Source organism: Pteronotus mesoamericanus, unplaced genomic scaffold, assembly GCF_021234165.1.
Source record: "Pteronotus mesoamericanus isolate MK-2021 breed Mesoamerican mustached bat unplaced genomic scaffold, CSHL_Meso_final scaffold_651, whole genome shotgun sequence".
Taxonomy (NCBI): Eukaryota; Metazoa; Chordata; class Mammalia; order Chiroptera; family Mormoopidae; genus Pteronotus; species Pteronotus mesoamericanus.
In genome coordinates this window covers 20173191-20185481 of record NW_026555325.1, presented here as the reverse complement: position 1 = coordinate 20185481, position 12291 = coordinate 20173191, and the positions used below count along the sequence as shown (strand labels likewise).

The window sequence follows — 12291 nt, the reverse complement described above, 5'->3', positions numbered from 1 at the left end:
GGCTGATTGATGTATCTCCTTTCTCACAACGATGTTTCTCTCTCTCTCTCTACCCTTCCCTCTATCCAAGATCAATAAACATATTCCTGAGTGAGGATTGAAAAATAAAATTAAGCAGCTAATGAAGTCTTAACTTCTCAACGGGGCCAACTGGGGTTATTTAAGTTGGTAAATAGCCCTATATGATTTAAGGACGGCCTGCTTCTAAATATTTTCTCACCAGCCTAAAATATTTTCCATTTTCAGATTCACTTCTGGAGATAAGGATTTTGTTCTCCTTCCTATATTCTTCCTCTCTTTTTCTTTTTCCTTTTCTTCCTCTTTCTCTCTCTCTCCGCCTCTCTCTTTCTCTTGCTCACAGGGTTAGGGAAGCAGGAGGTAAGATGTAATTTAATTGGTATATATTTATAGATTTTTCCCAACATTGTAAAACATAAAATCAGCAGTTTATACACCAGTAATTACTAATTTTTTGGAATAACACAATAATAACCATTGTCACTAAAGAGGAAAAACAGTATCCAGGAGGGATTAAAATGTAGCAGAGAAAAATCCAAAAGGGGAAAGACTGGAGAATGTGTAGCTCAGGCCCTGATTTTGACCCTGGACAGAAAGAAAAATATCCTGAAGAGAATAGTCACTGTCTGTGGCATCAAAAGACATGGAGGCACTCCAAGTAAAAAAAAAAAAATTACTTTGGGACCAGCTCTGAGCAAAATGATGACCTCCATTTTCTTAATGCATTTAGTGGATTTGGTGGCTACCTCCTAGTGAGAGAGTGGAGAATCTGAGAAGGCAGTCCTGACATTATTTCTGCCACTTCAAGATCATACATCAATGCCTCTGACTTTGTACTCTGTTAGAATTGGGAAAAGCTGAGAGGACTTTGAGTGAATAGGGTATTACAGGGGTGTTCTGTAAATACCCCCTGTATTTACAGGGTAAATATTAATCACTGGACCCCTGAAAAAATACCCCCTGACTTGTTGCATGGAAATAAATACTCCCATCATGGCTGCTCTCAAGAACCCAAACCAGTATCCCTGCATTTGCTGTTGGCAAGTGGAGGGCGCTGACTCCCGGATCCCCAAAGAGCCCAGGTCTTTGGAAATCAGAGGGCATGAGAAGATGTGTTCCTGTTGGTGAGAGGCAGAATTTGCAACCAGGTGCATACTAAAATGCAGGGCCCGCAGGGAGCATACTGCTTCTTGCTTTCCCTATATACTCTCCCTCTGAGCTTTTCTGGTAAACAACATGAACCAATTCTAATTTATAAGCCTGACTTTTGACATTGTTAATTGACTGAAGCAAATGACTTTTAGAATCAGATGATGGGAGCAATATAACCAACAAAACCTGGTGACTGCTCTTTAAAATAACTGGTTTCAAATAAATTTGTAAGAGGAAAAAAACCTTGAAAATTTACAAAAAGTATGTGTATCTCTCTGTAAGAACTTTTGCACTGCCTCTGCTGCCCCATCGCCCTCTTAAAGCTTCAGATTGGGTGACCCAACAATGAGGGTTTTATGTCACACTTTGTTTAAAGTTGGAACTTGTGGTAAAGAAGGGGTACAGATATTTTGCTTACCAGTCCTGAATGGAAGACCGATGTTGACTTATGCAGCCATTTTAGCCCTTTGTTTCTGTTATCACAAGGGTGCAGCCTCAGGGCTCCCGTGTCAGGGGTGGGAGCCAAGCACCATTCTTCATGTTTAATAAGTCTTAACCAGGTGTAATTAAACTGTTGTAGCTGTGGAAGAAATGAGTAAGAGAAATGTCACTTCAAGCAGAAAACACAAGTAAGGACTTTGTCAAACATTTTTGTTAGCAAAGGTTAACAATGTAGGGACTTTGGTCAAATGTGTTTAAACCCTGGTACTGCTACTTCCAACTCTGATAATATGAGCATATTATTAATTCTGTTTAATCCCATTTTTTTTTCTCCATTTTAAGATGGTGAGCAATTTAACAGTGTCTGTCTCAGAGGCTTGGGTGATGACTTGTCAAGGGTTTAGCACACAGTAAATCCTCCATAAATGTTAGTTGCAATGACACAATTTAGTGCAGTTAGTACATTTATGTAAATAAATGTCATTTCAGGTGTTCTGAATCCCAGACAGTGCTGGTGCTTGAATTCTTAGGGAACATACAAACACCACAGGATTACAGCCTTGAGCCACTGGGACTACAGGAAGATCAAAATCACAGCTCTAAATCACCTTGGCAGAAATTATTATGCTTCTTTGTTTAAGACTATCTAGACAGTTGAACTCTTAGAGGAAGTGTTAAAAATCTTCCTCTGCTGACAGCGCAAGGAGTCATCAGGTGGCTGATCTGGGAGTGTCCCCCAGTTCATAGAAACTGCCCTTAAAGGAGTCTCGTTTGGGGGAGTCGCCAAGGTCTAAAATAAATACCGATTCAGGCAATGGAACCATTTTTCAATTTTTATATGCTTTCTCCAACTATTTACAACCTAGTACTGTCTGCCTGGTTGATATACTATAAGGCTCTGGGTCTGTGGGAAATTTGTTGTTTTACACCAGTGTAAATACAGTAGGAAAAAAAATAGGCTGCTGGGAAAACATTCTAACTGGTTTTATCTACTGAAGCATTTGTAATGTAACTGAGATTTAACTTAGAATATCAAGTATGACCTCTGTGTTGACAGGGTCACCATCAGCACCACCTAGGAGCCAGCTGGATGCTGAGTCTCAGCCCCCCGCCACGAACCTGTGGATTCAGAATTCACATTGTAACAGCCTCTCATGTGATTTTTGTGCACATTAGTTTTGAGAATGTGGAAGAAAAAGGGGCTTTATGGAGAGTAACCTCACAGGGTGATCTGATCATAAATTCCTCACTTGGCAGATCATGGTGGGTATTCACCTCTGTCCACCTTTTCTGAGCCTCTAGGTTAATACACTTGTGCAATGTCCTCTTAAAGACCCTTTCTTTTAAACACGAAGATCTGTTTCTAAAACATGAAAGCACATGATCTGAACTATCCTGTAATTTAATCCCCTCCTTGGATTCTCTCACATATAATCTTCCTTGTATACCCTCCTTAACCTCAGATGCATAAAAGAAACTGCACAGCTGTTATTCTCTGGAACATTTGAAATCTTAGTCCCTGGCATATGCCTCAGTTTGGCTCAAATAAAGTCATAAAAATTCTCTTTAGGTTTGGATGTTCCTTACATTGACAAGAAGCATGGGCATGTCATAATATAAGGAAGCTATGTAGCTACTAAGAGAAGCTAGATACTATCTTGCAAAGGGACATCTCAGCTGGTTGAAAGTTAACCAAAGAGACTTTTTAGGAAAGGTGAAATATAGGGCTTGATTTTTTCAGTCGTAAGGCTTTATTCCTTTTGCACTTTTTTTTTTTTTGAGATAAATGCTATAGTCACTGGCTTGATATTGTCTCATTAATTCTGGCAAAAATAAGTTAATTTCCACCAAGTTCCTTAATTTTTTATTAATAAAAAAACCCACAAGAAGCAGAAGCTGAAAAAAAGTAGTAAGACACAAAAGGGAGATGGGCATTTGTGGAAGGCAGTGGTTTCATAATTCATACCTTTCCCTCTTAGCATTCCCCCAGAGACTCAGTGGTTACTGAGACCAGAATTTAGGTTTTCAGATAAAATGCTGGTTCATCAGGCCCAGAAAGTCACCAAATGCTGAGTCTTGGAAGACAGCATTATTTAATATTTACTTTCATATAATTTGGATGAATTGTTGTTTTGCTTTACAATGTGTGAATTATTTCCTCTTTGAATCATTAATACACAGAAGTTATTTCTTGCAGCTGATTTTTGACACTTCTCTTTCATGTCTCCTATCTTTCCTAATTAAGAGAGTTTCTTTAGCAGCAAGTTTACAATCCACAGCTGAATTATAGCCACAGCGATGACAAAAAATGCCGTTTCTTCCAGTAGCAGCTTAAGAGGTAGAGATGGGATGTGCTTGAAAATAAAAAGCAGTATCTCTCATTCAAATCAAAGCAGTAGGCTTTGGCCAGCCTGCATTATCATCTTAAATTAATTTCTCTACCAAAGAGTGACCTACGATTTTAGGGGACTGAGTTTTACTTATGGATCACTGTTCCTGTGAGTCCTAATTGGCACCCAAACCAGAAACTGTCCCCACAGAGTAAGAATGGACAGGGAACCTGTGCTGGAGAGGGCGGTGCCGTCACCAGAGCCGCAGAGTCCCTGCTCTGCCCGCCCTCCCCTCACCGTTGTGCCCTGAGTCTGTGGAGTTTTGCTACCTGGTTTTCCATTGTGGATCATGGCTTGTTTGATTTACATGATTTTCTTGAGATATAAAAGAATGGGGGCAGGGGATAGAATTGGAGAGTAAAATTGCTCCCTGAGATTAATTCTTTAAAAATATGTCCTGTCTTTTTTTACTTTATATGTAATGTGTTATTTTTCGCCTTTTGTTTTTGTTTTTGCTATAGCAGCGAACATTTGTGGAGCATTAAGTGTTAGATATCGTTCGACATCCTTCATAAACATTGCCTGACTTGATCCTCACATTAGCTTTAGGGTAGGCACTTATCACTACCATTTACCCAAGGGTTAAGAAGCTTACAAAATTAACACTCTTTGCAAGTGATGGAGCCAGAAACGGTGTTCTTGGTGGATTGACTTCAGCACCCACATCTTTACATGTAGGGGTGGACCTTCTCATCACCAACCTTATGATTATATAAAAAGTAACTATTGTTCCTAGAGGCAAAAATAACTTTCTAAGGAAATGAGGAATGTGTCGTATCCTGCACTTATCAACTACTACAGTAGCATCCATTGTGCCCTGTGAGAGGGAGAACCCGGCTGAACGTACCTCGCTGCCCCCGTCACAGTCTTCCAGAATGGCTGTGGCGTTTGCAATGGACATGCATTTACCCAAGGCCACGTTGATAAGCTAGGAGGCAAAATATGAAATACGCATCAAGAAACAAATATCTTAAAGTAGAGCAAGACATTCAGAAAACACAGAATATAAAACTACAATAAGGTTAAATGATAGTTAAGTTAATAGCTTAGCAGTACTTAACACTATAAGATTTTAGTGGTTGCTATCCCTAACAGAGACATAATGTAATCTTGCTAAAGTACAGCTTCAGTCTGTCAGTTCAGGCCTGTGATTTAGCTACAGAGCCAACAAACAGAAGTTTCTAATTAACCCTTGCCTGGAATGCTGAACAGGGGATGGGCAAAAGGGGGCAAGAAAAGTAGTGACTTTCTTGGCTCAAGTTTGGCCGACGCATATATTAGAAGTTAATGCATAAACTTACAATTTAATCAAACCAATAGTCGTGGGCTCTATTGTCTGGCTGACCCCTCCAAGCTATTTGACTGTTTAGGTAGTGAATCAGAGATAAATTGAGTCCTTCAAGAACAGCAGATTTCCAGCTGATTCCCTGTCAGAATCTTCCTAATGACTCAGGCAAGCTACAATTGATTACAGGAAAGTCACGAAAGCTAATACAGCGCCAACAAGCTTAAAGGCAGTTCCTGGCAGGCCCCCAGATTTTTAATGGATTTGCAGGGTCAAATATGGAGACAGCTTTCTATAAGTCACCATTTAACACAGAAAAATGTTGATTCTCTTGCTCCCTTTGACATCCTGGGCAGGGCTAACGAGATGCTGGGTCAATAGTGCAATTTAGACTTTCCTGATTTCTAGAATTGCTGTGCAGAAACATGTTTCTACTCTGGAAAGCCAGCTGACGTGGGAGGCAGTGAGGAGCTAGTTGCCAGGGACACCATTAGTGTGCCTTCCAGTTCCATGTGCCTAACACAGAGCTCTAACTCTGGGGTGCTTATGATGCAGGCTGTGTAGCTCACAGCATTGCCAGCGTTCTTAACTCAGTGCTCAGTGGGTTGTCCTCGCTTTTACATGCATAGCTTAGCTGGCCAGAAAGTAAGGGACACTTTCAGGAACCAGAAAATGCAGAATTTAAAAAAAAAGAAACTAAAGGCAAGTAGAAAAACAGCAAATAATGTGAGCAAGGGAATAACATTTTAGAGCTAGGAGAAAAACTTGGGCATGGATAACCCAGAGAGGTAGAATTGTGGTCTTCTACATAAAGATAAAAAAACTGGAGTAAGACCCTCAGTGGAATGATGTCCCGGAAAAACAATTTACCCATTAGCACAGGGACACCACAGGGAGGCTAGATTCTGCCTGGGCTAAAACCTTATGGCGACCTTCATTTGGGTTTGATATGCAAATTTACACTACTTGTATTGAATATGAATCCTGATAAACCCTCAAGACACAGAAACAAAAATAGTATCAGGTTGGTTAGTTCTGGGATGTCTGGAGCGCAAAAGCAATTCTACAAGGAAGGAACTCTGTCAGAAATCCTTAAAGAAAGCTCTATTCACACTTTAAAATGACAAATATGGGAGAAAACCATCCACCATTAGTCAATGGGAGCAGTCACAACGCACAGAAGGAATCGACCATCGTTGAACATCAGAGGAGAGAGTTAATAGAGACATGTGAAGGTAGAATAATCCTGGAGGTTAAAGAAAGGAAATGCTTTCTCAATTGTTCTTTGGATCTTAACAGAGATAAATATAAACTCCTGTATTTGTGGATTGTTTAATCCTGTCTTCGAAGTGGTTTGGAAAACTCTGGCTTCAACACAGTGGAAGAGGTGGTCTTACTCCAGAACCTCTCAGAACTTTCAGTATGTTAATGTTTAGTTTGCTGCTCTAAGAGGGAATTTGTGCGGGTGTTTGCCAAATGTATTTGACCAAGGGTTCCTATTTTTGGCAGCACAACTAATAAAATTGACCAGAACAGTATTTGGAAACCCCCAGTTCAACAGATTTCTTTGTATTTATTTTGTACAATCCCTTCTTCCAACACTGAAAGGCATTAGAAGGTAAGAGAAATCTTTTTTATCTTTGCCCCCCACCACACTTCATCTAAAGATCTGTTTCTCTTCCTTCTTATCAGAGGTTACTGGAGAAATTTACTAGAGACACTGCTTTTCTTCATAACAAAATAGCTTATGAAGGGCTAATAAATTGTTTTTCTTTATTCGTTATGAATGGTTTTTAAAATGGAATCTTTATTTTATTGTTAAAGAATTGTGTCTATGATTTTATGATAAACCATTTAAATCTTATTTAAAAAATCAGGTCATATATCGATTTTCAACTTTTCATTTTGAATTACTTTATTGCCCAATTTAGGAAATGGGAGTTACCCCCACAGTTTATTACAGAATTGTTAAACATTAGGCTACAGGCCATTTGCTAAGAGTTTTATCCAATATAAATACATATTATTGGTGAGGTTATTTTATGTATTCTAAATATTTTTGGTTTAATAAGAAATGGTTTGCTCTCATTAAAAACCAAAAAACAAACAAAAAACAGCCCAAAACTTCACTCTGGCTGGTGTGGCTCAGTGGATTGAGTGCCAGAGTGTGAAGCAAAGGGACACTGGTTCGATTCCCAGTCAGGGCAGATGCCTGGGTTGCGGGCCAGGTCCCCAGTAGGGGGACACATGAGAGGCAATCACACATTGATGTTTCTTTCTCTCCCTCTCTTTCTCCTTCCCTTTCCCTCTCTTTGAAAATAAATAATAAATACATTAAAAAATAACCACTGGATTTAAATTCTTAAGTATGTAGATTGAAAGAAAGGAAAATGTGAAGCAAGTAACAAAAAGTTGTGGAGTTCATTTTCTTGGAACTTTTCAAGAATGTCTATCAAAATAATGGTCTAGTTAATCTTACTCTGCATTGCCTGGAGAAAGGTCCTAGGTTTTTTGGTTGTTTGTTTGTTTTATTTTGTTTTTTAATGGTAATAATGTTCCTTACTGGTTGCTTCAGAAGGAAGCAAATGACATCTTTATTAAATTTGTCTAAGGAAAGCAACAACTGGTGAGGAAAAATAGAAAAAAAATAATTTTCTAAAATCACTTAAAGTATTTTTTTTTTTTTTTTTGCATTTGATATAGAATAACTCAGGCATCAGCAGATGGCTGTTTCATTTGGAGAGCTCTTCAAAAATTTCATAGGCATACAAAAAAAGTCAGTTGCACAGAGGAAGCAAGAGACAGTTTTTTAGTTCCCTCTGGTGGTTAAAGTTCAGTAATGCTCTTGCTGAGATTTTGTGGTGTTAGGACAAGAGGAAATTACTATGGTAGTATTTCTTTTCTTTTCCTGCTCAAGAACTAGAATTTAAAAATATAAATTATTTTACAGACATATCATTTTTAAACACTTTTATTTACTTATTTTTAGAGAGAGGGGAAAGGAGGGAGAAGGAGGGAGAGAGAAACATCGATGTGAGAGAGAAGCTTTGATTGATTGCCCCTGGTATGTGCCCTCACCAGGGACTGAACCTGCAACCCAGACATGTGTCCTGACCGGGAATCAAAGTGGCAACCTTTTGCTCCGCGGCAAAATGCCCAACCAACTGAGTCACAGGAGTCAGGGCCAGACATATTTAAATAGTGTGTCAGTCCAGGGTATTCTTCCCAATGAGTTACCTAAGAGAAAACATCAGGTCAAACCACCTGAAGTAGCACTGTTCTATTTTGACCTATCAAGATGGCAATTTTATAATGCATTATGGTACATACAAACAGGTCACATGTACACATTTGCCAGCTGAATTTTATAAAATCAGAACAAATTTTTGGGCTAGTGTTCTCTCATTCAAATTCTTCCAGGATCTTCCTATACCACCAAGGAGTATGACTTTACTAAGTCCTTGTCATCAGGAAATTTGCTAGGCAGAGTGGTTAGATTGCAAAATCTACTTTCTAGGAAGAACTGGAAAAAGTTGGCTTTCAGTTTCTCCTCTTCCTTGATTTTTTATTAGCTTTTTACTCTATCCAACCCATCTAGCTTGGCTTCTCCCTTTTTGGTATATTACCTTGTGCCTTGGAATTTTCTTTCCTATTGTCTAACAATTTGTTATTTTCAACCCATCTTTGAAATCTATCAAATTCTGATTAAATCATGTCATCTCATTACTTAACTCTCAGAGTCAGAACAAAAGGAAGGAAGGAAGGAGGGAAGGAAGGAAGGAAGGAAAGAAGGAAGGGACGGAGAATCGTTACTCTGCCTATGAGGGCCTACATAATCTGACTCCTTCCTGCCTCTTCAGTTTCTTTGGGTGCCATTTCTTCCCTGCTTCATACCCTGAAAAGAACATTCATCTTTTTCCAGTTCTTTTTTTTTTTTTAAAGATTTTATTTATTTAGTTTTAGAAAAAAGGAAAGGGAGGGAAAAAAAGAGCGAGAGAAACATCAATGTGTGGTTGCCTCTGGCACACTCCCAATTGGGGTCCTGGCCCACAACCCAGGCACATGCACTGACTGGGAATCAAACCTGTGACCCTTTGTTTCACAGGCCAGCACTCAATCCAGTGAACCTCACCAGCCAGGGCTTTTTCCAGTTCTTGAAGGCCTCAGACTGTTACCTGACTTAGAGTTTTCGTACATGGCACCCTCTGCCTGGGCCTCTCTTCTTTGGAGCTTGGCTGACACTTGGGCTGTCAGTCCTAGCCTTCAACGCCTCCTCAGAGTTGACCGTTCTAATGAAGAAGAATTTTCATTTGTGGCTGGTTCCCTAAGTGAGAACTATTATATTTATTTATACTTAATTTGTTATTTGTAATCTTTTTCTCTTCTCAACTTTAAGCTCCAGAAAGAAGGGGTCAACTCTCCATTATTCATCGCTCTATGATCCAGTTTTGAAATACTGCCTGGTTTATTGATACTCAGAAGGTATTTGCTGAACTAATCATGAACATGGGTGCCTGGAAACCTTCCTCAAATTTATTTTATTTAATCCTCAACCCTGCTTTGTCTCATCTGCACTCATACTTGGTATTTATTTATAATGTAATAATTTATTCTCTTCCACACATTTGCAAAAGTGTTTTGGTATTTCATTTTCATGGAGTCAGACTTTAAATTGTTGCTTGAACTTACCACACCACAAGCCCTCACAATGGGAGCCTTCAAGTCAGGAAAAACATTTTCCAAGTACCATTTGAAACTTTTGCACTTTAGTTTCTTCCGAAGCTCTCGTTGTTGGGTGAGGTTTCCGACATCCAGGCCTTGGTCTATGAGGTGATCCCCATGGCCGTAGAACAGCTCCTTATACTCATCAAGCCAGACCTCAGCTACCCGCACTAAGTTCCGCTCCACGGTCTTCATCCGGTCTTTGGGGAAGGAATATGGGTTGTCATTTCGGAATATGTGGCCCACTCTGGAACAGGGAATGATCTCAATTTCACCGCCACACATCCATACCTGGAACAGTTCAATTATAAGCATCAATTATCAAGTCATTGTCCACAAATTATAGGCTATTAACAACGCAAGAAACCACTTGATGACTCCCCTCCTCCACCCTGTGTTAAGTAGTCCTCTCACCTTCTAAAATCTTCTTCATTCGAAAATTAAACTCAGCAAGTTTATTTACTTTTGTATATTGCTGTGACCATTTTAGGATTAAATATATTTTTTCCTTCCCTCCCCTGCAATGTATATATTTTTTTCCCTAAGAAATCCTAACAGAATTTCAAAATATAAAATGACTTCTTGCTTTAATGGAATCAGGAAGAGGAGTATATATTTCGTCTTGTTTTTTTGTTTGTTTGTTTGTTTTTTTTGTTTTTTGTTTTGTTTTGTTTTTGTTTTTTTTGGTCTCACAACTTAAAAACCATTCTTCTTGTTCAGGAGCTCAAAGTAATACACTTTTTGCTATATATCACCCCACTCCATAGGAAGACAGTCGCTTTTTGGATGCAGTCTACTATGGCTGTTGCTGTGGCTTTCTTAGACATTAATCAATGATTGTATAATCACCCAGAGTTGTCTGATATGTCCAAAGTTGCTGCACTATGGCCTTTGGTGGCCTGCCTTAGAGTCACTGTTTTTGTACTTCTGTCTCTTGTGCTCTCCAAGAGGAGCCATAAATGAATGATTTCATCACTTCGAATATATTAGAAAAATGTTCCAGGAGAGTTATTTTATATTAAGTATGAATCTTACAGCACTTGCAGTGAATGACAGACAATTATTTCTCCCATATTCAGATGCAGAAACAGTGCTGTGAAATATTAGGGAACTCTAATAAATTTCATGAGTGCTATTGATTCTTCCAAATTCAATCTTGGATATGAAAACATTAATCTAGAGGCCCTAAAATTTCTGTGAAGTTTCCTTCCAGAGGCAATAAAATATCTGATTATATTAGTAAAAAGAAACCATTAAAAATTATAAACTCTTAATTGTAAATAGAATTTGAGAAACCCTTGGTAATACCTTGAATGACAGCTCCATATTTTCTCCACCCCAAACATCAAGTCCAGGGTCATAAGTTCCAAGCTCAAAAAAGTAATTTTTATCAATAGAAAATAATCCACCTGCCATGACAGGGCACCTACAAAAAGAAAAGTTTGGTTTTTTACACTTGCGTGTCACAGGAACTTAACTTTTAGCGTAGATCCTATGTACAGTTGTGATGGACTTAGGAGGCATTTCCGAATAGCTACCAAGTGTGAGGTCTTGAAATAGAGTCACAAATAGCACTTCAGTGAGAGGTTCCCTGGTTCTTGCTGTTAGAGCTTAATTAGTCAGCAAAGATGGGGCCTGGAACTCAGGTTATCTGTAACCCACGCTATTCAGAACACATTCTCTTCCTAACATTATGTTAAGTATAATATGAGCTGAGCCACTACATTGACCCTCAAAGTGGGAGTCTGAATAGGTGAAGAGGTTATTTAGGTGCAGGCTCAGAGCAAGAATGTTAAATTCAGGCAGATCACACCCAAGTATGAATCCCAATTTCCTCTGTTACTATCCATGTATCCCTGGGAAAATTACTTAACTCTTTTAAGTCTCAATTTTCTTATCTCTGCAATGGGAATACTACCACCCCTCTCCTACGGTTATAGACTGGGTTAAACACATAGTGCTTGATGAATACAGTACTCCTATTCCACTGGCTAGGAAGATCAACCCTGAAAGCATACACCTGGCAAAGGATGAGTGTGTTTTATTAAGGATTAAGTTCAGGGAAAGCATGATGCAGTGCATAGATGGGTCTTTGGCTTTCTCTTGGAACTTGCTGCCTTGAGTCTACATAAGCTCTCTTTCCAAAAGGGAAAGCTCAGGTCTCCCACTGCACAGCCTGTGGTTGCCTGCCTGCTTGTCCTTCAGGGCTAGACTTTGGGGGAAGAGTTTGGAAGCTCCCACTTTGGCTTCAGGTATAAGCTGTGTTCTTCAATCCAGTTTCTC

General features: G+C 39.1%; 1 protein-coding gene across 1 annotated transcript in view; it reads right to left on the bottom strand.

The window, feature by feature from the left end:
- Positions 1-12291, bottom strand: part of GALNT5 (polypeptide N-acetylgalactosaminyltransferase 5) — a 40609-nt gene that overhangs the window by 1962 nt on the left and 26356 nt on the right. Inside the window, exons 6-9 of the mRNA XM_054562385.1 lie at positions 11317-11434; positions 9976-10299; positions 4849-4929; positions 1589-1750 (exon numbers count right to left, since the gene is read on the bottom strand). Of these exons, the coding sequence (XP_054418360.1) occupies positions 1589-1750; positions 4849-4929; positions 9976-10299; positions 11317-11434 (685 nt within the window). The remainder of the gene's footprint in view (positions 1-1588; positions 1751-4848; positions 4930-9975; positions 10300-11316; positions 11435-12291) is intronic.